The 23,846-nt window shown below is 40.2% G+C and overlaps 1 protein-coding gene across 5 annotated transcripts in view; it reads left to right on the forward strand.

Moving 5' to 3' along the window:
* Positions 1-21,255, forward strand: part of LOC113605974 (zinc finger protein 227) — an 88,136-nt gene extending 66,881 nt beyond the window's left edge. The window contains exons 1-6 of one of the 5 annotated variants that reach the window (XM_027079754.1): positions 5,637-6,265; positions 6,773-6,936; positions 12,335-12,396; positions 13,760-13,886; positions 14,808-14,930; positions 18,758-21,255. In XM_027079754.1, coding sequence (XP_026935555.1) covers positions 12,337-12,396; positions 13,760-13,886; positions 14,808-14,930; positions 18,758-20,820 — 2,373 coding nt within the window. In that variant the 5' untranslated portion in view covers positions 5,637-6,265; positions 6,773-6,936; positions 12,335-12,336 and the 3' untranslated portion in view covers positions 20,821-21,255. The other 4 variants (XM_027079753.1, XM_027079751.1, XM_027079752.1 and 1 more) reach the window with 4 other exon arrangements.
* Positions 21,256-23,846: the final 2,591 nt, after the last annotated feature.

Here is a 23,846-nt window from a genome sequence, read left to right on the forward strand (position 1 = left end):
GTTCCCTTTTTAACTTCTGAAATTGGTAATAATGCCATTTCTGTCTTCTTTTTCTTGATCACTGTTACTGGACTTTGTCAATTTTATTGTTTTAGTCACAGAATGTTCTTTTGGCCATTTTTTAAAAAAATCCACTTATTTTGTTTTCTATTTCATGAGTCTCATTTCCTTCCATATACTTACTGTATTTTTTTGTCATTTGTTTATTAAATTCCCGAGGGGGATGTTTTAATTTTCAGATTCAGCTTCTCTTCTGTTTTAGTATATGCTTTTAAAGTTCCACATTTCTTCCTAAATATGTATTGAAAACTCCCATTCTAACTGAGAATTTTGCTTTTCTCCTTGTGCTTCTGTCAATTTTGCTTTTTCAAGTTTGCTTTTACATTATGTGAAGCTGTTATTCATGATAATTTGAAACTTATTGTTTCTTTGTATATCTTATAATGCTTTTTTCTTCAAGGACTACTTTGTCCAATATTAATATGTTTTTAAATTATAGAAATAATTTGAAGCCTATGATGATGCTCTCTCCCCTAGAGAGTTTTCATTTGTTTCCTTTAGATGCTTGAAGATACTAACAAAAAAGCTTCACTCTAATCCAATTTCAAGTAATTGAGGTAATTTGGAGTTTGGTTTCAGTCTCCCCCAAAGGCGATCCATTACCCTTTTATCCTTATTCCTATAGGCAGCTCTTTAAGGTTTTACTACAGACTCCTCTTCTCCCTACCCTGACCTCCTCTCAAGCCCCTTGACCATGGCTAAAGTGATGCTTAGCTTTCAATAACAGAATGGGTAGGAGCCACCAAGAAAGACAGTAGCAGCGCCAAATTGGACAACTTTGCCACACTCCGCGCTGGCATTTCTTGTTGTAAGGCGTAAGGGGCAGCAATTGCGGTTTTTTTAATGGTGACACAGATGTATATTTTGATAACAGCAATTACAGGCTCAGTATTGTAAGGAGCATGGCAGGCCGCTGCCGGCTTGTAATACGGAGAGAACTGAATTAAAGCAATTTTATAACAACAACAACAAAAAAATAGCTCTTAAAATTCCTCTAGCCTGAGTGTTTCAGGAACCCTCTACAACAACTCAACTCAGTGCCTAGAAGCTCAGCGTACTAGGAAGTACTTCCTCTTTAGAGGGCGGGACCGTGGCCGCAGTTTCTCTCGGGCATTCTGGGAGGTGTAGTCTGAGGTCCGTGCAGCCCAGAGCACTTCCGCTTCTGGACGGCAGGGCTAGGGAATTCTGGGAAGTGGTCAACGGGCTCCCTCTAGTGGGAAGGCGGCGCTTTCGCTGTAGGAGAGGTGGGCTGCTGCCCACCTTCCCCTCAGGTAAATGGGTCTACAATCCCCGGGGCCCCTCCAAGCCTGGGCTCTCCAAGCCTGGGCGGGGAGCCAGCGAGGCCCTGGCCCTCGTCCTCGGGGAGAGTAAGAGAAGCTGCTGCCGGCTACAGAGTACGGGATTGGGGGAAGTTTGTGTTCCCCACCGTTGAGCCTCCCGTGTGTTGGGGGCAGCCCAAGTCGCTCGTCGCCTGGTTTGAAGGTCTCCCGTCACTCCAGCTGGCTTCCCTCTCCTACCAGTCAGCTCTGCCACTTCCTAGGGGTATAACATTATGTGAGTTACTTAATCTGTCTTGGTCTCATCCTCATCACTAGTGTCATTAATCATTGGTAAGTCCCTTATCATTTTATACAAATTAACTTCATTAAATGACCGCAACAGCCCTATGAGGTAGGTAAAGCTATTAGGCTTTTTTTCTTTTTTTTTTAACAGATAAGGAAACGGAGGTATTTTTGGGGGGAAATAAAGCACCCGGCTAACACACAAAGTCCTCTCTACACAGTGTCGAAAAGAAAGCAATCTTATTACTGAATAAGCATTTCCAGAGTACAGTGTTGTAGATAATCTGTGGAAATAGATTACAGAGGAAGAAATTTAACGCTATTTATACAGTCAAGCAATTACGTGCTAGTCTATTTTTGACGACTTGGTACATACATTCTCAAGGTTAACGGTATCTTATTTTCCTATAAGAGGAAGTGACTGCCCCCATTTACTGCAAATTCTTTGATAAATTCATCTTAAATTTACTTGGGAATGTTTTGTTAATTGACTTTCTCTGAAGAAATAATAAAATATATCTGATCTCCCCTGCTAGCAGATTTACAACTCACTGAAACGCACCTTTGTTACACTCCCACAGTGACTGGGACGCTGGGTTATTTTCTAAGATGTTTACATTCTAAAGGGAAAAACCCCAGGACTTTGAAAAACGATTCTGGGTTGTAAACTTGGTAAGAGGCTTCCTTAGCCTCTAACAAGATTTTCATGCATATGGAAAAGTTAAAGAAAGGATCCAAAAGCCCTGGGTTTTTTATGGAGTTGCTCTAAGAAAAAGGACAGGAAAAACAGACCCTTTGGACAAGGAAAAATTCTTTTTTTAAAAAAATTTACTCTTGTGAGTTTATCTTATTTGCCCAAGACTTAATAGCTAGTAAGAGGCAGAACTACCATTTGAACCTGAGGAGTTGAAGTCTCAAATCTGGGTTTTTAATATCTATGCTGTACTTTTGTACTTTAAAAAAAAAAAATCATCAGAAATAGTCATGTGAATGGTTTAAAGAAGTCTTTTTTTCTATCAGGTTTGGAAGTGGTTTGGGGCTTTGTAATTTATATCCTCATTATAAAAGGAATGTATGCCCACTATAGAGAGATTAGGAAATACAGAACTGTAAAAAGGAGAGAAACGAAATTACCCATAATCTCAAGGTTTAGAGATAACACTGTTAAAATTTTTAATGCATTTTGCATTGGAGCTGTACTACTCATGGTATTTCTTCCTAAATTTTTATTAAGGAAAGGCCCAAACATACACAAAACAGAGAAAATAGTGTAATGAAACCTGCCCACCACCCCATCAGTCGTCTGCAACCCTTGTCAAAGTTTTCCCTATCTAATTGTGTCCATTCCCCTTCACACACAAAATACTTTTGGGGAGATTGGGAGGAAGAGAAGATGGAATAATTTAAACTAAAAACAAACCCCAATCATGGAGTCACTAGAATTGAAAATGCATGAACATAAATTGATTATATATGAAGAGCAAAGGAAAGCAACTGTTAACTTCACGGTTTTCATTCCTGGCAGCCAGGAGGATGGTAGTTATGTAGGTAAGAAAGTTTAGGGACATAGAAACATTGAAAGTTGGAGAGGAATAATTATGAATTTGGTTTCTCTATTTTGAAGTTTGACTTGAAACAGTCCAATCTTCTAATCTTGGTTTCTGATCTGTTTCTCCCTTTGGCTGTGTGCTACTTTGTTTCAGGGAGAATGTCATATTCTTTAAAGTGTACTTAGCACCAAAGACTGGCAGGGAGAAATTCTTCAGTATTTGTGGCTGGTGTAGCTGCCCAATATCCTGAAACAGAGGCCTGCAGCTCAGTTAGATTTTATTCAAAATTCCTGAAATGGACTTAGGAAACAGTAAAGGAGAAAACTATAAACTTTAGTGATCCTTTATCTCACTTTCAATGGGTTGCAGTATCTACTAATTTTTTCCACAGCATTCAAAAGTTGATATACATTAATTATTGATAATATTTTAATGATCTAAAGAAAACTTATTTAGAAACCAACTGTCTCTAATTTATGTGTCCTGTGTTTATCATCTGAGAATATTTGCTAACTTGTAGGTGGTCGTGAGCCAGGCAGAGTTTCCAGTGCTTTTACATGTATTTATTACATGTATCTTCCTCACATCAATCCTATTATTATTTCCATTTTACAAATGAAGAAGAAGGGACAGAGTTCACAGAGTAAGTGGCAGAACGAGTATTTTAACCTAGGCAGCCTGAGTCCAAGTCTGTGATCGTGGTTATCATACATGGTTTGTATTAGTCTGCAAGACAAGAACTCACAAGAAGTCTTACTGGAGCAGGGAATATTTAAGCTATGACCTAGCAGTGAAGAGAGCAGCAGTATATGACAAGAAGGAACAGCAGATACAAAAAAGCTTTTTGTAGGAGTACAAGCGATTCACCATGGCTGGACATGTAGTGTGGAAAGCAGATTTGAAGAGGGAAACAAGCATATGGAAGATTCCTGTTTGTGAGGCTGGCCAAAGTATTTGGACCTTCCCTTAAGGGCACTGGATAGACACGCATGTGAAAAGGATTGAATTTCCATGTTAGGCTACAGCTTTCTGGCATCAGGAAGGAGAAAAAATTGATTGAAGTTAAACATTCTGTTCATGTTGATTATAAAAGATGTGGTTAGTGTAATGGTTACCTCTCAGGCTGTGGTTGTCAAATGCCAAATTTTGAAACCTGGCTCTAGTACTTACTAATTTAGTAACATGGGCAAATTACTTAACTCTCTCTGCCTCTGGCTCTGTTGTAAACTGTAAAATAGAGGAAATAATAGTATTTACCTAAAAAAAGTTGTGAAGATGAAGTGAGATCCCGGAGTCTAAAGAGTTGGGAGTAGTCCCTGGCACACACTAAGTGCTCCATAAGAGATAGCTGCTAAGAATAACAGAAAAAGGAATATATGTTCAGAAATGAGAAATGCAAAAATATATTGTCATGGATATATGGATAGTTTTAGGTATTCCTCTCTTCTCTCCAGTCTCATTTCTTTGAAACATCAATTCTGTCATACTGTTAATGGAAATAATCAACCTATAATAAGAATAGATGAGAGTTTTATTTGAGCCAAACTGAAGACTGTAGCTTGGGAGGCAGCCTCTCAGATAGCTCTGAGGAACTGTTCCAAAGAAGCATAGTTTTCAGCAGTTTTATATCTTGTCAGAACAAAGAACATCAAACATGACAGGAGTATATTCTTTCAAGGTTTCAAAAAAGACATTAGCACTCACATTACGAGTCAGCATGGCCTCAGCTCCAGGGAGCCTTATCATTGAAGGAAAGCTAGCATTGACATCCCAGAGAGGGAGGCATTTTTCTCTCTTCAAAACAGGCATTCTTTACTTCTGGACACTGCACACTTTTTATTTTTTTAAAATAATATATTTTTATTATTTATTTATTTATTTATGGCTGCATTGGGTCTTTGTTGCTGTGCGTGGGCTTTCTCTAGTTGCGGCGAGCGGGGGTTACTGTACGTTGCGGTGTGCGGGCTTCTTACTGCAGTGGCTTCTCTTGTTGCGGAGCACGGGCTCTAGGCACTCAGGCTTCAGTAGTTGTGGTGTGCGGGCTCAGTAGTTGTGGCTCGCAGGCTCTAGAGCACAGGCTCAGTAGTTGTGGCACACGGGCTTAGTTGCTCCGCGGCATGTGGGATCTTCCCAGACCAGGGCTCGAACCTATGTCCCCTGCATTGGCAGGTGGATTCTTAACCACTGGACCACCAGGGAAGTCCTGCACCCTTTTCCTTAATGGTTAAAGCAGATGTATGTTTACTAAGCCACAAAACAGGCTGTTTTAGTTAGCGTAAAGTGTAAAGTTAAATTACGTAAAAGCCAGAATGACTTCCCCATACCTCAGTATGTGCAAATTTCTTCCATCAATATATTTGAACAAACAACAGTCTTTGTAGTGACAATTGTATAAACACCTAATTAACAACAACGTGCTTGTCTTTCAAGTTAAGAAACTCCCTGAGGATTGATTACAATGGCCCTGATTTGAGAAATTGATCACACAGTGCATGCTGAAGCTTGTCTTTTCACTCCATGTGGTGTTGTCCTCAGCAGCCAAGTTCTGAATTATTTGACTGTTCTGTTAACAATAGTGGAAATCGACAATACAATCTGCCCCTGGTGCATTTTTTGGGTCTTTCACTCATCTAAAAATCGCCTAAAACTGCATTTTAAGCCTATCATTTCCCTTCTCCCCCCCTTTTTTTCCTCTGGTAGAGGGGGTACAGTTCTATTACACTCATCTGTTTCTTTCAGTCTTTTAAGATTCTGACTCTTCAAATATTTATCATGTTTTGTTTGTCAGTGAGATAAAGCTAAGCTCTACCGGCGTCAGAGAACTGCTTCACACGAAGGGGATCCTGGAAGTCGTTGGCCGAGAACTCCCAAGAGTTTGGGGTTGTTTTGTTTTGTTTTAAAGCTCCAACGGGGAGGACACAGCCCTTCCTCTTCTTTGGGCTCTGGGAAGTGTATTCCCCTGGACTCTATCCGGAAACGAGGGGCTGTGGCGTGTCTCCGGGGCTTCTGGGAAGTGTAGTTCCGAGCGCTGTGTAGTCAGAGGCACTTCCGCTCCGGGAAAGCGAGGCAGCCACCATTTTTTCGATCCGGGAGGTGAGTCGGCCCTGCACCCCCAAGACCCCTGCGAGCCTTTTCGGCCTGAGCGTGGGACTAGTCGCTACCTAGCCGACTGTCTTAGGATGGAGAAGTCGCGGCCGCCGGCGGAGGCTGAGAGGTGGAGGGCGCAAGTGCGGCATCCTTCTGTTCTCCCCCGCTTACCAAGCAGAGCTGCTACTTCTGTCGGTACAATATACGGCGAGTTGTTGATTATCCGTGCGTCCTACTTTCCTCCTCTGGAAGACAGCGGGAGAGACGGTCACTACTGGGTAGGGTTGTGATTAGAATCGAGTGAGACCATACGTGTCAACAGCTTCGAACGCTGGTGTCACATAACGGGTTGGCTCTTGCTGTTGACGCAGTTCATTTTCTCACGAGCGCCCTTTTGACTGGACGCCCGAGTGAAGGGAGAGAGCGAGGAGCGATGGCACGGTCCTTCTGTCAGACATCGGGAGACAGCCCTTCCCGAGCTTTTCCCGAGCTTTTACTGATCTCGTTTTTTAGGAAGCACCGAGTCACCCCGCGCTAGTGCCTGGGGACGTCCCGCGGCAGTGTATCCGGGAGACGGATACAGTCGTGCTCTTCCACCACATCCTTTTCTTCGCCAGTCCTGAATTCGGAAACGGGAGGAAGGACGGACCTCTTGGCCCCTCACAGCATAGCCCCAGGTACACACTACTGAAAGGTCTTTGTTGGTCCGTCATCTGTTTTCAGTTAATCAGGTTTCCTTCACTTAGTAAATTACCGCTAGGAAAAAGATCAGTTGTCTGTTGACTACACCTGAGAATGTTTAATTGCTTGTTAATATGTACATGTGTTTTTCTACCACACGTACATGTGTTTTTAAAATATTTTTTAAAATATAAAATGTTTTATTTACTTTAAAATATGTTTTAAAATATTAAAAAAATTTTATTGAAGTATAGTTGATGTACAATGTTGTGTTAATTTCTGCTGTACAGCAGAGTGACTCAGTTATATTCTTTTTCATATTCGTTTCCATTATGTGTATCACAGGATATTGAATATAGTTTCCTGTGCTATACAGGAGGACCTTGTTGTTTATCCATCCTATATATAATAGTTTGCCTCTGTTAATCCCAAACTCCCAATACTTCCCTCCCTCAGCCCCCTTCCCCTTGGCAACCACAAGTTGTTCTCTATGTCTGTGAGTCTGTTTCTGTTTCGTAGATAAGTTCATGTGTGTCGTGTTTTAGATTTCACATATAAGTGATATCGTATGGTATTTGTCTTTCTGACTTCGCTTAGTATGATAATCTCTAGGTCCATCCATGTTGCTGCAAATGGCATTATTTCATTCTTTTTAATGGCTTAGTAATATTCCATTGTATATATGTATACTACATCTTCTTTATCCATTCATTTGTCAGTGGACATTTAGGTTGTTTCCATAAGCTTGGCTATTGTAAATAGTGCTGTTACTAACACTGGGGTGCATGTATCTATTCGAATTATAGTTTTGTCTGGGTATATGCCCAGAAGTGGAATTGCTGGATCATATGGCAACTCTACTTTTAGTTTTTCGAGGAACCTCCATACTGTTTTCCATAGTGGCTGCACTAAATTACATTCCCCCCAACAATGTAAAAGGGTTCCCTCTTCTCCACACCCTCTCCAGCATTTATTATTTGTAGACTTTTTAATGATGGCCATTCTGACCAATGTGAGGTGGTACCTCATTGTAGTTTTGATTTGCATTTCTCTAATTAGCAATGATGAGCATCTTTTCACATGCCTATTGGCCATCTGTATGTCTCCTTTGAAGAAATGTCTATTTGGGTCTTCCACCTCTTTTTCGATTGGGTTGTTTGAGTTGTACGAGCTGTTTGTATATTTTGGAAATTAAGCCCTTATCAAGTCCTATCATTTGCAAATATTTTCTCCCATTCCATAGGTTCTTTTCATTTTGTTTATGGTTTCCCTTGCTATGCAAAAGCTTATAAACTTGATTAGGTCCCATTTGTTTATTTTTTTCTTTTATTTCTATTGCCTTGGGAAAGTGACCTAGGAAAACATTGATATGATTTATGTCAGGGAATGTTTTGCCTATGTTCTCTTTTAAAAGAGTTTTATGGTGTCTTGTCTTATATTTAAGTTTTTAATCCATTTTGAGTTTATTTTTGTGTGTTCTAACTTCATTGATTTATGTAAAATATTTTTAAAATATTTATTTTTAAATCACTATGCTCTACATTTATTCCTTTTATTCTCTTTTATTATCTTCAGTTTATTCCTTTTATTTACCCTCAACTCATTTGAAAATTGTGTGGTCTTATATTTTAACTTTTAAAAATGATATATGTCAAAACAATCACTAGATTTAATCAGCATGTATTCTCATTCTGAAAAATATAGAGACTAAATAACCACCTTTTTTTTTTTTTTTTTCACTGCAGGCTAGGTTATAGGTTTACTTTTTATTAAAACCACCCTCAAAATTTGTCATATCGTTCTAGGTTATTTTTTCTTTTAACAAAGATATTACCAACATATTTACATGTTTCCTTACCATCAGTTCTTTTAGGATTCATTTCGTTATAAATTTTCTTCTTTTTTTAAGCAGCTAAAATGTCTTTCTTCCTCTTTCCTATAAATAACCATTTAGTTGAGCATAGAAATCAAGATTCACGTTTTTTTTCTTCATTTTGGAAATATTCATATATTTTAGATCTCCATTCTGCTTCCCTGTTTCTGTCAACCTAATTGTCATTTTTATTAGGTAAATTATATTTTCTTTCTGGGAGCTTTAAGGATTTTTGTTGTTGTTTTTAGTTATTTATCCTTTGCCTTCCTGAGTTTCACTGTCATTTGTTTAGGAGTATATGTATTTTTATTTATACTGTTCAGAATTTCTATATGTGAACTCAGCAGTTATCTCTTGAAATAAAACCTCTCTGTAGTTGCTTCCATTCCCTTCTTACACTCCTATTAGACAAATGTTGGAGCCTCTCAATCTGTCTTCCATGTTTCTTGATTTTTATTTTGTCTCTTTTTCTTTTCTATGTGTTTTTCTTTATCTCCATGCACATAGGATGAAAGGCTTTTACCAATAAGCCTTTTCTGGCCTCAGTGAAATAAATTGACCGGAAATGATACTTTTTTAGAAAACTAATACAAGTGTGAGTAAAATATTATTAACTGGGCAACAAATTATTAAGTAAGGAGAAATTTTATGTCAGAATCAGGGCTTTCAGAAAATACAGGTGACTTTCATAGGAGAGCAGCCATATACAAAATCTAGATGCCTTTCAGGTCTCTTTTGTTGTTATTGTTAGAAAAGACATTGGCAGATACAGTTTCTGATGCAAAGGATCATCTGCTTTTTTGCAGCTGCAAGAAAAAGGGACTCCTATATTTTTAGAACTTTCCATCTACTCCTTGAATCCTTGGAACAACTCTACGTGGTGGGTATGGTTTACGAGGAGTGGCCAGGTGCATATCCTATCCTCATTGTGTAGATGACTGAAGAGAGGCACAGAGAGGTTTTTTGTAATACCCCTACATTACATGGATGCGTAGTATCTTTTCCAGGATTTAAACGTAGGACTTTGACTCCAGAACTCTTTGTTTTATTCTTTTTTTTTTTCCGGTGCGCAGGCCTCTCACTGTTGTGGCCTCTCCCGTTGTGGAGCACAGGCTCTGGACGCTCAGGCTCAGTGGCCATGGCTCACGGGCCCAGCCGCTCCGCGGCATGTGGCATCTTCCCGGACCGGGGCACGAACCCGTGTCCCCTGCATCGGCAGGCGGACTCCCAACCACTGCGCCACCAGGGAAGCCCTTTTCTTTTTTTTTTAAACCCACATTGTTGTTACGTTGCGTTTCATTTCCTGCCACCCCCAGGATCAGAGATGTTTTTTTTCTTTAGGTTTTATTTTCATTATTATTCTTTTTTTTTATTGAAGTATAGGTAATTTACAATGTTGTGTTAGTTTTAAGTGTACAGTAAAGTGATTCAGTTTTTTATATATATTCTTTTTCAGATCCTTTTCCATCATAGGTTATTATAAAGTACTGGGTATAGTTCCCTGTGCTCTACAGTAGATCCTTGTTGTTTATCTGTCTTATATATAGTAGTGTCTATATGTTAATCCCAAACTCCAAATTTATTCCCCCTTCCTCCTCCCTCCCTTTTCCCCACCCACTATCCCCTTTGATAACCATGTTTGTTTTCTGTGTCTGTGAGTCTATTTCTGTTTTGTAAATAAGTTCATTTGTATCATTGTTTTAGATTCCACATATAAGTGATATTATATGATATTTATCTTTGTCTGGCTTACTTCGCTTAGTATGATAATCTCTAAGTCCATCCATGTTGCTGAAAATGGCATTATTTCATTCTTTTTAATAGCTGAGTAATATTCCATTCCATACCACAACTTCTTTATTCATTCATCTGTCGATGGACATTTAGGTTGCTTCCATGTCTTAGCTGTTGTAAATAGTTCTATGAACATTAGGGTGCATGTATCATTTTTTAAAAAATTTTTATTGGAGTATAGTTGCTTTACAGTGTTGTTAGTTTCTGCTGTACAGCAAAGTGAATCAGCCATACGTATACATATGTCCCCTCTTTTTTAGATTTCCTTCCCATTTAGGTCACCACAGGTCACTGAGTAGAGTTTCCTGTGCTGTACAGTAGGTTCTCATTAGTTATCTCTTTTATACATAATAGTGTATATGTGTCAATCTGAATCTCCCAATTCATCCCACCCCCCTCTTCCCCCCTTGGTATCCATAAGTTTGTTCTCAACGTGTGTCTCTATTTCTGATTTGCAAATAAGTTCATCTGTACCGTTTTTCTAGATTCCACATAGAAGTGATACTATACGATATTTGTTTTTCTCTTTCTGACTTACTTCACTCTGTATGACAGTCTGTAGATTTATCCACATCTCTGCCAATGGCACTATTTCATTCCTTTTTATGGTAGAGTAATATTCCATTGTATACATGTACCACATCTTGTTTATCCATTCCTATGTTGATGGACATTTTTTAAAAATATTTATTTATTTATTTGCTTGCATGGGGTCTTAGTTGCAGCAGGCGGGCTCCTTAGTTGCGGCTCTAGGGCTCCTTAGTTGCGGCTTGCCGGCTCCTTAGTTGCAGCACACAGGCTCCTTAGTTGTGGCATGCGAACTCTTAGTTGCGGCATGCGTGTGGGATCTAGTTCCCTGACCAGGGATCGAACCTGGGCCCCCTGCATTGGGAGCAGTCTTATCCACTGTGCCACCAGTGAAGTCCCATGTTTTATGTAATTTTTATTGGGCCGTTATTTCTTATTACAAAAATAACTTATGAGCATTGTGCATATGTCTTTTTGAATTAGAGTTTTCTCTGGATATATGCCCAGAAGGGAGATTGCTGGATCCTATGGTAGCTCTGTTTTTAGTTTTTTAAGGAACTTCCATACTGTTGTCCATAGTGGCTGTACCAATTTATATTGGCACCAACAGTGTAGGAGGGTTCCCTTTTCTCCACATTCTCTCCAGCATGTATTATTTGTACACTTTAATGATGGCCATTCTGACTGATGTGAGGTGATACCTCATTGTAGTTTTGATTTACATTTCTCTAATAATTAGCAGTGTTGAGCATCTCTTCATGTGCCTTTTGGCCATTTTGTATGTCTTCTTTGGAGATGCCTATTTAGGTCTTCTGCCCATTTTTTGATTGGGTTGTTTGCTTTTTTGATATTAAGCTGTATGAGCTGTTTGTATATTTTGGAAATTAGTCCCTTCAGTAGCATAATTTGCAAATATTTTCTCCCAGTCCATAGATCGTCTTTTCATTTTTTTTTTATGGTAGGATCAGAAGTCTTTATGGTAGGGATACTGTGTTTGGTTGTGCTGGTTGTTCACTGTCCAGTGGCTGCTGGCTGACAGTCCTGCTAGTAGCTGCAGTCTACTCCAAGCTCTGCTTACCAAGCTGTATGTGAGCACCTCTGCCTGGGAGTACGAGTGCTCATGTGTAATTTCTGCAGAGATCCACATGGGCTCCTGACAGCCCTGGCCTGCATCTCATGGCTTCTTTGTCCTTCCCCAGTTATGCCTTCTCAGGAATCTGACCTTCCCCGGAAGGAGTGGGAGAAAATGACTGAGTTTCAGGTAAGTAAGGCATTGCTTTCTGACTCCTAAGGGATTTTATTTCTCAAAGATTGGACACACCTTTTTTCTCTTCCTTGGAAAGGTTAATGAACACGACACACCTTGTGTGCATGTTGTGTGCCAGACTGTGCGTTTTGTTTGGTTTATTTTATCATCTTTATTTCACAAAGCAATCTTTGAAAAATTGTGGAAACTTGGAATAGAGAAAGATAATTTACCCTACTACTCTGTTTACAAACTATCTCTTTTTGCTTTCTCATATTCCTTTTCTTTCAGGCATTCACAGCTATATATTTGTAATATTTGAATTGATGGGACATACTTATAAACATTAGGTAAAGGTTTAATATCTCTAATTCTCATCAAAATTAGTAAAATAAAGTAAGACCCAACTGGAATATGAGTAAAAGAAGGAAAAGGAGCATCACAATAATGGAAAGTAAATTTATGAAGAAAATAATTTAATAACTAAATGTGTACAAACGTTAATGAAAGCTTTCTATTTATTTATTTCACTTAGATTGTTGAAGATTTTCTTTTTTTAAAAAAACGGAATTATGTCTTATTTGGCCAGTGTAGAGATTCAGGAACATTTGTACTTCCTCATATGAAAGGTGAATTGGGAAAACCTTTTGAGATGGAAATCTGCCATTATACTTTCAAAAATTTTAAAGTGCAGTTGCTACTTCTTGGTTGAGATCTCTGTGAAAGGATCTTTACAGCAGATGATGATAAGTAAAAATCTGTAACTAATTGTGCTTTATTTGGATTGATTAAAGCTACATCATCAGTTCTAAGGAATACTATACTATGCAGTCACAAAATGGAATGAAAGAGATTTTAATGATACTGCTTGCTTAAATTTATTGAGCGCTTCTTATGTGCCAGGCGCCATTGTAAGTGCTTTACACATGTTCATTCGTCTAATCCTTTCAAACACCTTGTGATTGAGACACCATTATAGAGAAGAGGAAATTAAGATAGTGAGAGGTAAAGGAATTTGCCCAGGGTCCTGTCATTAAAACCTTGAAATTTGAACTCACCCTGTGCCTTCACCAGCTGTGCGTGTGGCAGCAGGTGGTTATGGCTTTTGCCTTGAAAGCATAGGTAAGGAGCTGTGTACCTGTCCTGGAGGGTTGCAGAAAGCCTGTGAACTTTGCGAATATTAAAAGCAGAGATAGAGTGGGACAGCGGAGAGGTGACATCACTGTCACTGAGAGGGGCAAGTGTTGGGACTGAAAACTGCCTGGAGTCCCTCCAAATCGGTAACCATTTTTTGGGTTAATCTTCTTTATCCTTCTCGATGCTGCCCTTCTTCCAATGGCGGTTGTGAGATTGAGGTGACATGCGTTTGATGTCGTAGGAGGCGGTGACCTTCAAGGACGTGGCCGTGACCTTCACCGAGGAGGAGCTGGGGCTGCTGGACTCTGCCCAGAGGAAATTGTACCAGGATGTGATGGTGGAGAACTTCCGGAACCTGGTCTCAGTGGGTGAGGACGGGCACTCTCTGACCCTGAACTTCAAGTCTCTTGAGAGTGTCTGGTCCTCAGCTGTTCAAAGCTTTGGACCTTGTGAAGTGGTTCCTTGACCTTGAAGACACAAGTTTTTCCAATCCATAGGTTTTTCTGGTCCCTCTCTGCTCAGGCAAAATTCCATCCGGGGTGATTTTGCCTCCTTGGGGACATTTGGCAATGTCTGGAGACAGTTTTGATTGTCACAGCTGAGGGAGGGGTGCTGCTGGCATCTAGTGGCTAGTGGTGCTGTTAAACGTCCTTCGATGCACAGGACCACCTCCCCCCACCACACAGAATTAGCCAGTGCAGAATATCGGTAGTGCCTCAGCTGAGAAACCCTGTTTTAGATGATCTATAAACGGGCAGCTTAGCTTCTATACTTTGTCTTTCAGATACTTTGGTGGATCTTGGAGTCAACTTAGTTCATTGTACTGGCATTATTTTTTTTTTCAGTGAAATAGAATAAAATGGAATAAGAATAGAAACTGTCAGAGTTCCTTATCAAGATCCCCTCACATTGTAGCAAAAACTGTGACCATTTGCAGTAAGTGGTATGAGAGTGTGGGAAATATGATAAAAACAGACATTGGTTAAATCTAATTTTATCTATATGTAGACATGAACTAGGTTGTGACCTCAATTTGTTTTTCTTTTTTTGATTGAAGTATAGTTGATTTACAGTGTTGTGTTAGTTTCAGGTGTACAGCAAAATGATTCAATTATATATATATTCTTTTTCAGATTCTTTTCTTTTATAGGTTGTTACAGAATATTGAGTATAGTTCCCTGAATTCATTTCTTATTACAGTTTGTGATCACTTGAGGGTTATAGAACTTGGACAAAGATCTATTTAAGCTGTGTGTTCATCTTAAATATATATATCTGCCTTTTCATAGGACATCTTCCCTTCAAGCCAGATATGGTGTCCCAGTTGGAGACAGAAGAAAAGATTTGGATGATGGAGAGAGAAACCCAAAGAAACGGGCATTCCAGTGAGAACCACAAAGCTATTATTTCAGGTACCAGCTAATCTTCTCTCCACGTCCGTGATGACCGCTCTTGTCCACGTGCTGTCATCTCTTGCCTGGACTGTGACAGCTTCCTCCAAACTGGTCTCCATGCTTCTGCTCTTGCACTCCTGTAACCTCTTCTCCACATGGTAGCCAGACTGGTTCTTTAGAAAGCAAGTAAGATCATACCATTCCTCTGTCCAAAACCCTCCCAAGGCCTCCCCTTTCACTCTGAGTCCTTACAGTGGATTGCAGGGCCCTACCTGATCTGGACTCCTCACTGAGTTCCTCTTTGATCACCCATCCTTTTACCCTTTCTTAGATCATTCATATCATCCTGGCCCCTTTGGAGTGTTTTCTTGTTTCCCAACCTTCGACTAGCTCTCTGCCTCAGTGTAGAGGCCCGCAGCCACTCCCTTACTCACTCAGGTCTTCTCTCAAATTTCATCTCATCAGACAGACCTTGTGTGTCTGCCCCATTTCCAGTGCCATTCTCTCTCCATTCTCCGTGCCCTCACCCTGCCTTATTTTGTATCGAAGCACTGATAACCTCCTGACCTCGTAACTTGTCTTTATTTACTTGTTCCTCATCCGTCTCCCCTTGAAAGTAGGAATTTGGGCAATTGTATTTCCTGTCTCTACCCAAAGCCTCTGATGAGCCTTCTGCATAGTAGATGCTCAGTACGTAATTGTTGAATGAAGATATTACTTTAAAAATTACTATTTTGGGGCTTCCCTCATGGCGCAGTGGTTGAGAATCCGCCTGCCGATGCAGGGGACGCGGGTTCATGCCCTGGTCCGGGAAGATCCCACATGCCGCGGAGCGGCTGGGCCCGTGAGCCGTGGCCGCTGAGCCTGCGCGTCCGGAGCCTGTGCTCCGCGACGGGAGAGGCCACAACAGTGAGAGGCCCACGTACCGAAAAAAAAAAAAAAAATCCTATTCTTTTGAGTAAAAGTGAGGAAGCTCTCCTCACAGCTCTTCCTGACCTATGACCCCAGCCTTCTTCATCTGTGAAGACCACCTCATCCTCTGGATCCCCAGCCATTGTTTCACTTTTCTCCCCAGCCTTTCAAGGCCCTCTGTTCTCCTGCCTTTGCTCAGATCCTCACTGTTTACTTCACTGTTTGACCTCCTCTTCCTTTCTCTCCCCTTCCTTCCCTTCTCTTTAATTTGCATATTCCTCAGTTCTACCCATTTAAAAACATCAGATATTCCTAGGGAATGTAAATGTATATACTCTCCCTCTGCCTGAAAAATGAAGGAGAGAAGCTTATCTGCAAACATGATAGATTAGGCCCTGAATTCTGAGAGTGGTTAATGGATATAACCATCTGCATTTGTCCATCTCCCTTCTCATGTCTACATGTTGCTTCACGTTTGATGCATTCAGGAATATTACTGGAAATGGTCTCCTTCTCTTTTTCTTTTTTTTAATTGAAGTGTAGATGATTTACAGTGATGTGTTAGTTTCACTGGGGTTCATTTCAGGAATCATGATCCTACGTATTGTTACACTTCAGTTTTGTGTCATAGACCAAGTCTTTTTTTAACAAATCTGGTAGCATTTTCTGCCACCCTTTCTCAAAGGTTTTTTTGACCTCTTCAGCATCCGCATGTTTCAGGATTTTGCAACCATGCTTCAAGTACAAATACTACCTAAAATGTTCTTTATAGGTCACTGGCGTGCAAAATAAAGAGCTTGTTTTTGTAGGGATTCTTTTTTTTTTTTAATGTATTTATTTATTTTTGGCCGCATTGGGTCTTCGTTGCTGCGCGTGGGCTTTCTCTAGTTGCGGCGAGTGGGGGCTACTCTTTGTTGTGGTGCACAGGCTTCTTATCACCGTAGCTTCTCCTGTTGCGGAGCACAGGCTTTAGAGGCATGGGCTTCAGTAGTTGTGGCACGTGGGCTCAGTAGTTGTGGCTCACAGGCTCTAGAGCGCAGGCTCAGTAGTTGTGGCATACAGGCTTAGTTGCTCCGAGGCATGTGGGATCTTCCCGGACCACGGCTCGAATCCATGTCCCCTGCATTGGCAGGTGGATTCTTAACCACTGCGCCACCAGGGAAGTCCCGCGTTCCCTTTTTTCATGGACCCTTGTGACTTCTTTGGGCTCATCTCAAGATCCTTAATTTAATCAGATCTGAAGTCCCTTTTGCTGTGTACATTAACATGTTTGCAGGTTCCAGGGATTAGGGCATGGACATCTTTAGGATGTTCAGTTAGCCTACCATACCCTGAAATGTGCACATACCTGTTGGGACTTGTTCAGTTTATATTATTTGAATGTAACTTTCTATTTAAGCAAATTAATCATTCAGGACTTGGCACCACTTTAAACATTTTAAGCCAGTGGCTTCCATACGTTTTTAACTATGACTCTCAATAAGAAATATTTTACATCCCGACCAAGTATAAATGTAACATACGTGCATATTTATGTGTATGTCTACAGCTGAAACAAGCATTTTATATAGTGTTATCCTTACTGCTTGTGATATGCTTTTCATATTTTTATTATTTATTTCCACATAATTTCTTTTATTGTTTTAAATTTAATTTTTATTTTATATTGGGTATAGTTGATTTACAATGTTGTGTTAGTTTTATGTGTACAGCAAAGTGGTTCAGTTATACATACACACATATCTATTCTTTTTCAGATTCTTTTCCCATATAGGTTATTACAGAATATTGAGGGGTTCTTTTTCCCCTCCTTGGCCGCACCATGCAGCTTGTGGGATCTTAGTTCCCCAACTAGGGATCGAACCCGGCCCTGGCAGTGAAAGTGCTGAGTCCTAATCACTGGACCACCAGGGAATTCCCACTTCTTTTTCTTTGAAGTGTCACAATGTATGGAATGGATTTCACAGTTCACGAGTATATGCCAGCAATTTGAGAAATTCTGTTACAGTGGGGATGAAACAATGAAGAAATCAAAGTGCTTGTTTTCCATGATTGTTACATCCTAGTTCTTCTAAATGGGCAGGAAAAAATTAAGAAGTACATAGTAAATCAAATAATAAGTGCCATGGGGGAAAAGAAAGCAGAGTAAGGCAGATGGGAAGAGTGGAAGGTGTGTTGGGGTGGGAGGAATTATCTTATACTGGGTGATAGGAAGGCCTCACCCAGTTGAGTGACATTTGAGCAGAGAGACCCAAAGGGAATGAGAGAAAAAGCAAGGTTCGCAGCTTCCTGGGCAAAAGCTTTCCAAGCTGAACATAACTCTCCCTCTCCTCCATTCAGGGTTGCCTTTGAGAATCTGTTCTCTTTCTTCTCCTCCCAGGTTCTTTCTCAGCTGTCCAAGGTTAGTTTTCCCTTTCCCCCTTCTTTTTACAGAGACCAGAATCACTCCCAGGCTTAGAAAATGAATGTTATTATCCCAGCCGCTTCCCAAATTTACTCTTAGAAGATCATATCTACCAGGACCTAAAGTACTGTTTAATGTCTACAGTCTGTGCTTTCCTAACCTAATTCAGTAGAAGCCCACTTGTCGTAAGCCTGCTAAGGAACAAGTGATTAGGCTTTTAATTGACGTTGCTGTAGGTTGGAAGGTGGGTTGTCTTTGTTGCCCTGCAGCCATCCGATTTCAAACCTACAGCTCTTCTATTAAACCGTTAGACCTGTGGTTCTAAATAGGTCACATTTACAGAAAAGTCTCTTGACCCTGTTCTTCGCTTCCACTTACACGAAAAAGCATAACAAAAGGATAAGTGGTGTGGTACAGACATGACCCTTTCTCTGGTTTTTTTAAGGCCTTATCCCTGAGTGTGAAATCCCGATGTTTCTGAACAAAGCATTTACTTGTCCTCACCTCTGAATATCGCTTTTTCTTTTAGGCAGCAAGAATCCCGATGAGGTGGAGACTCTTGGAAAAGTCGCATTAAAATACCTTTCATGTGAAGAGCCGTCTTGCTGGCAAATCTGGAAACAGGTCGCAAGTGATTCAACGTGCTGTCTTCAGAGGAGGACTTCCCATTTCCTACAAGGTGATTCTCTTCAGGTTTCTGAAAATGAGAACCATATGATGAACCACAAAGGCGATAGTTCCAGTTACCTTGAAAATCAAGAGTTTTTGATTTCGAGAACCCAGGATTCCTGTGGGAATATGTATGTGAGTGAGTCAGGGAATCAGAGTAGAGGTAAGCAAATGAACGGGAAAAACAACCCATGTATATGTGAAGCCTTCATGAAGAAATCACCCCTGAGTGATCCTGTTACAACTGACACAGAACAGAAACCCTGCAAAGGAGACACACTGTATCCCTGTAGAGAGTGTGGGAGAAGCTTCAGTGATAGCGAAGTGCTCCCAATTCATCCGAGGGTTCACCTGGGAGAGAAATGCTCCCATCTGCAAAGTCATCAAAGAATTCACCCGCGAGGAAAAGTCGATAAATGTCGTGAATCCGGCGATGGTTTCAATAGGAACTCCTTTCATCCCCGTCAATCTAATCACACGGGAGAGAAGTCCTATAGGTGTGACAGTTGTGGCAAGGGATTCAGTAGCAGCACAGGCCTTATCATCCACTATAGGACACACACGGGGGAGAAGCCTTACAAATGCGAGGAGTGCGGTAAATGCTTTAGCCAAAGTTCAAATTTTCAGTGCCATCAGAGAGTCCACACCGAAGAGAAACCGTACAAGTGCGACGAGTGCGGGAAGGGCTTTGGCTGGAGCGTTAACCTTCGTGTTCACCAGAGGGTCCACAGGGGTGAGAAACCCTATAAGTGTGAGGAGTGTGGGAAGGGCTTCACACAGGCCGCGCATTATCACATACATCAGAGGGTCCACACTGGGGAGAAACCCTACAAATGCGATGTCTGCGGCAAGGGGTTCAGTCACAATTCCCCTTTGATATGCCACCGGAGGGTCCACACTGGAGAGAAACCGTACAGATGTGAGGCGTGCGGGAAGGGCTTCACCCGTAACACAGATCTTCACATCCACTTCCGTGTCCACACGGGAGAGAAACCCTACAAATGCAAGGAGTGTGGGAAGGGCTTCAGTCAGGCTTCCAATCTTCAAGTCCACCAGAACGTCCACACCGGGGAGAAACGATTCAAATGCGAGACGTGTGGGAAGGGCTTCAGTCAGTCGTCAAAGCTGCAGACCCACCAGAGAGTCCACACAGGGGAAAAGCCCTACAGATGCGACATGTGCGGTAAGGACTTCAGTTACAGTTCAAATCTTAAATTGCACCAAGTCATTCACACTGGAGAAAAACCGTATAAATGTGAGGAGTGTGGGAAGGGCTTCAGTTGGAGATCAAACCTTCATGCTCATCAGAGAGTCCACTCAGGAGAGAAACCCTACAAATGTGAGGCGTGTGATAAGAGCTTCAGTCAGGCCATAGATTTCCGGGTCCATCAGAGAGTCCACACGGGCGAGAAACCCTACAAGTGTGGTGTCTGTGGGAAGGGCTTCAGCCAGTCCTCTGGTCTTCAGTCCCATCAGAGGGTCCACACTGGGGAGAAGCCCTACAGATGCAACATGTGTGGAAAGGGCTTTCGTTACAGTTCACAGTTTATATACCACCAGAGGGGCCACACTGGTGAAAAGCCTTACAAATGTGAGGAGTGTGGGAAGGCCTTTGGGCGGAGCCTGAATCTTCGCCATCACCAGAGGGTCCACACAGGAGAGAAACCCCACAAGTGTGAGGAGTGTGGGAAGGCCTTCAGTCTCCCCTCCAATCTTAGAGTCCATCTGAGTGTTCACGCTCGGGAGAAACTGTTTAAATGTGAGGAGTGTGGGAAGGGCTTCAGTCAGAGTTCTCGGCTTCACGCCCACCAGAGGGTCCACACAGGAGAAAAACCATACAAGTGTGACATATGTGGTAAGGACTTCAGTCACCGTTCACGGCTTACATACCATCAGAAAGTCCACACTGGCAAGAGTCTTTAAAAGTGAGAAGTCTGTTAGACATCAGTCAGTATGCACATCTTCAAGGTTTTGGAGAGTCCACGCTGCTGATAAACTCTATGAAGTATTGAGAGTGGAAAGGGATTCCTTCAGATGGAATCTTCCCAGCAAATCCATTAAAATGGTGACATAGAACCATACGTAGTAACGGGAGAAATAGGTTGTAACCCTCTTGGTAAGATCCACGTGATATAAATGATCTCTCAAAGTGAATATATGCCTAAAGACAGTGTGTGAAAAGGATATTTGCCATATACTAACTAGTTTTTTTTTTTTTGAGGGGGGATGTCAAGGAGGCCTTTGGGGTTATTTTTCCATCAACTTCCATTTTATACTTGTTTACAGTGACCGTTATTTTTACTAAAGCTGTAAAACTATGAAAAATGAATAAAATTACTAAAAATTTCCTGTAGCCAAGAATTTGTAATATGATTGCTTTATTTCATCTGATACATTGGATTAAAATTAAGGAATAAATCCCCAGAGATGAACCTTTGATCTTCAGAAGTAAATACATATCTGCCGCAGATGTATATAAAGGAATGTTCATTGCATTATTGTTTATAATAGGAAGCATAGAAATAATCAGTTGGGTTGCCAAAGTATTTTATGATTTACTTATCCAGTGCAAATTTTGCTATGGATGTTGGAAGATGTCCAGAATACATTAACCTGGAAAAACACAAAGCATGGAATTTTTGTGTGATCTCATTAAAAAAGAATAAAAAAGTATTTATTTTTACTTATCTCTAAATGATGGGATTTTGCTTGACATAAATTTTTACATTTCTTTAAACTTCGTTTTGAAATAATTTAAAACTTTCCAAATATTGTAAAAATTATATAAAATCTTTCATGTACCCTGTACTCAGATTCACCAGTTAACATGTTTGAGTCATTATTCTCTTAATGTATGTGAACGTGTATATATGCACACACATATTGACATATGCTTTTTTTTAACCATGAGTATGTTCCAGACCTCTTAGCCTTTGCATCTGAATACTTAAGTAATACTGTAAGAACAAGGATATTCACTTACATATCTACAGCACAAGTATAGCATTCAGGAAAATTGAATATTGATGCATAACGTCTAACCTCCAGACCTTATTCAAATTTTAGCAGTTGTCTCTCTCTCTTTCTCTCCCTCTCCCCCTCCTCCTTCCCTCTCTCTTTCCTTTTTCTTTATTTTTTTGGTAGGTGACAGGATTAAAATCAATTTATTAACAAATCTTCAAAGAAAGGTCTATATTTGCCTTTCACATAATTTGATTATTCACCATATGAATATCCAGTTGTTCCTATACCAATTACTGAACATTTCCCTTATTCCCCACTACTATGCAGTGCCACTTTTGAAGAAAATCAGTAATCTGTATATGATTAGATGGATGTCTTGACTCTCAATTCCCTTTGATTGGTCTACTTTTCAGTAATTTTACCAATACCACACTGCTTCAGTTACCATAGCTTTGCAACGAGTCTTGATATTTGGTAGAAAACATTTTCTCATCTTGATCTCTTTTTAGGTGTCTTGGCAGCTTCCAGTTAGGGTAATAGGAGATACAAACAGAACCACCCATGAAGTATGCTTTCCAAAACAAAATAAACCTGAATCAAATTGAACCTCTAATTCTAACCACTGGTACACAGGAAATACATATGGAGAAATATTTGTAACAACATGCATAAAACTGTAGGGCATATGCTAAATGAAATAAGAGAGAAAGAAAAATAATGCATGGTATTAGTTATATGTGGAATCTAAGGGGGAAAAAAGGTCAAACTTAGAAACGTAGTGTGGTGGTGGTTGTTGCCTGGGGAATGGGGGGAGGTTGGTTATGAAAAGGGTACAAACTTTCAGCTTTAAGATGAACAAGGTCTGAGGATCTAATCTATGGTGACTACAGTTGATGATGCAGTATTGTATAGTTTAAATTTGCTAAGAGAGTAGATATTAAAGGTTCTCACTCCTCTCCCTCCAAAAGAGTTAGCTATGTGAAGTGATGAATGTGTTAATTCACTTGTGGGAGTCCTTTCACAATGTATATCAATTCATCACATATACTTTAAATATATTACAATTTTACTTGTCAATTATACCTCATAAAGCTGAAAAAAGTTGAATTTGTTACCGTTATCTGAGCAGGATACCCCACTTACGCACCTACGTTTTGAATAATTGTGGCTCATTGATTTAGACCATCCTGAAGAAAAATAAAACATTCTATTGTATTTACTTATTTTCCTGTTGTGTTTATGGCGATTTTATTTGTTATGGTAACTTTACAAATTGAAGGTTTGTGGCAAACCTGTGTCAAGCAAGTCTACTGGTGCCATTTTTCCAACAGCATTATTTTTATGTTAAGTTGTATACATTATTGTTTAACATAATGTAATTGCACACTTAGATTACATTATAGTGTAAACTTATATGCAGTGGGAAACTAAAAAATTCATACAACTCAAGTTTATTTCGATATTTGCTTTATTGCAATGGTCTGGAATCTAACACCAGATATCTCCGAGGTATGCCTGTATTCTAGACTTTTCTCTTTCAAAGTACAGTATTCCTTCACTTCTTGCTAATGCATCTTCTTTCGTTTGCTGGAAAACTCCAGATTTCAAAATGAGCAATTAAAACCAACAAAAGTGGGAAAGTCGTTATTTATATTGTGGCTTGATCAAAGGTTACTTTTCCTTCTCCTGAGTCTTTAGCATCTTGGAATGAATAGCTCATGCCAGGTAAACATTGTCAGGGGTTTACACAAGGAGAGTAAAGAAGGCAATAAACCGAGTTTGAGATCCTCTCTTCGCCTTTCTTTGCTATACAGCCACATTTACTTTTCAGTCGCACTTATTAGTAATGTAATTAAAACAACAAAAAAACCCTCCAGAAGAGAAGGAAGGAAGGAAAAGAAAAAGATCAAGCGCTAATAGCGTCTCCAAACTGACTGAACTGAACCGGCTTATATTTAAAAACAAAACAAAGCAAACAAAAAAAA

The sequence above is a fragment of the Aethalodelphis obliquidens genome, unplaced genomic scaffold (assembly GCF_003676395.1).
Source record: "Aethalodelphis obliquidens isolate GAN/ISIS:26980383/991018 unplaced genomic scaffold, ASM367639v1 scaffold43, whole genome shotgun sequence".
Taxonomy (NCBI): domain Eukaryota; kingdom Metazoa; phylum Chordata; class Mammalia; order Artiodactyla; family Delphinidae; genus Aethalodelphis; species Aethalodelphis obliquidens.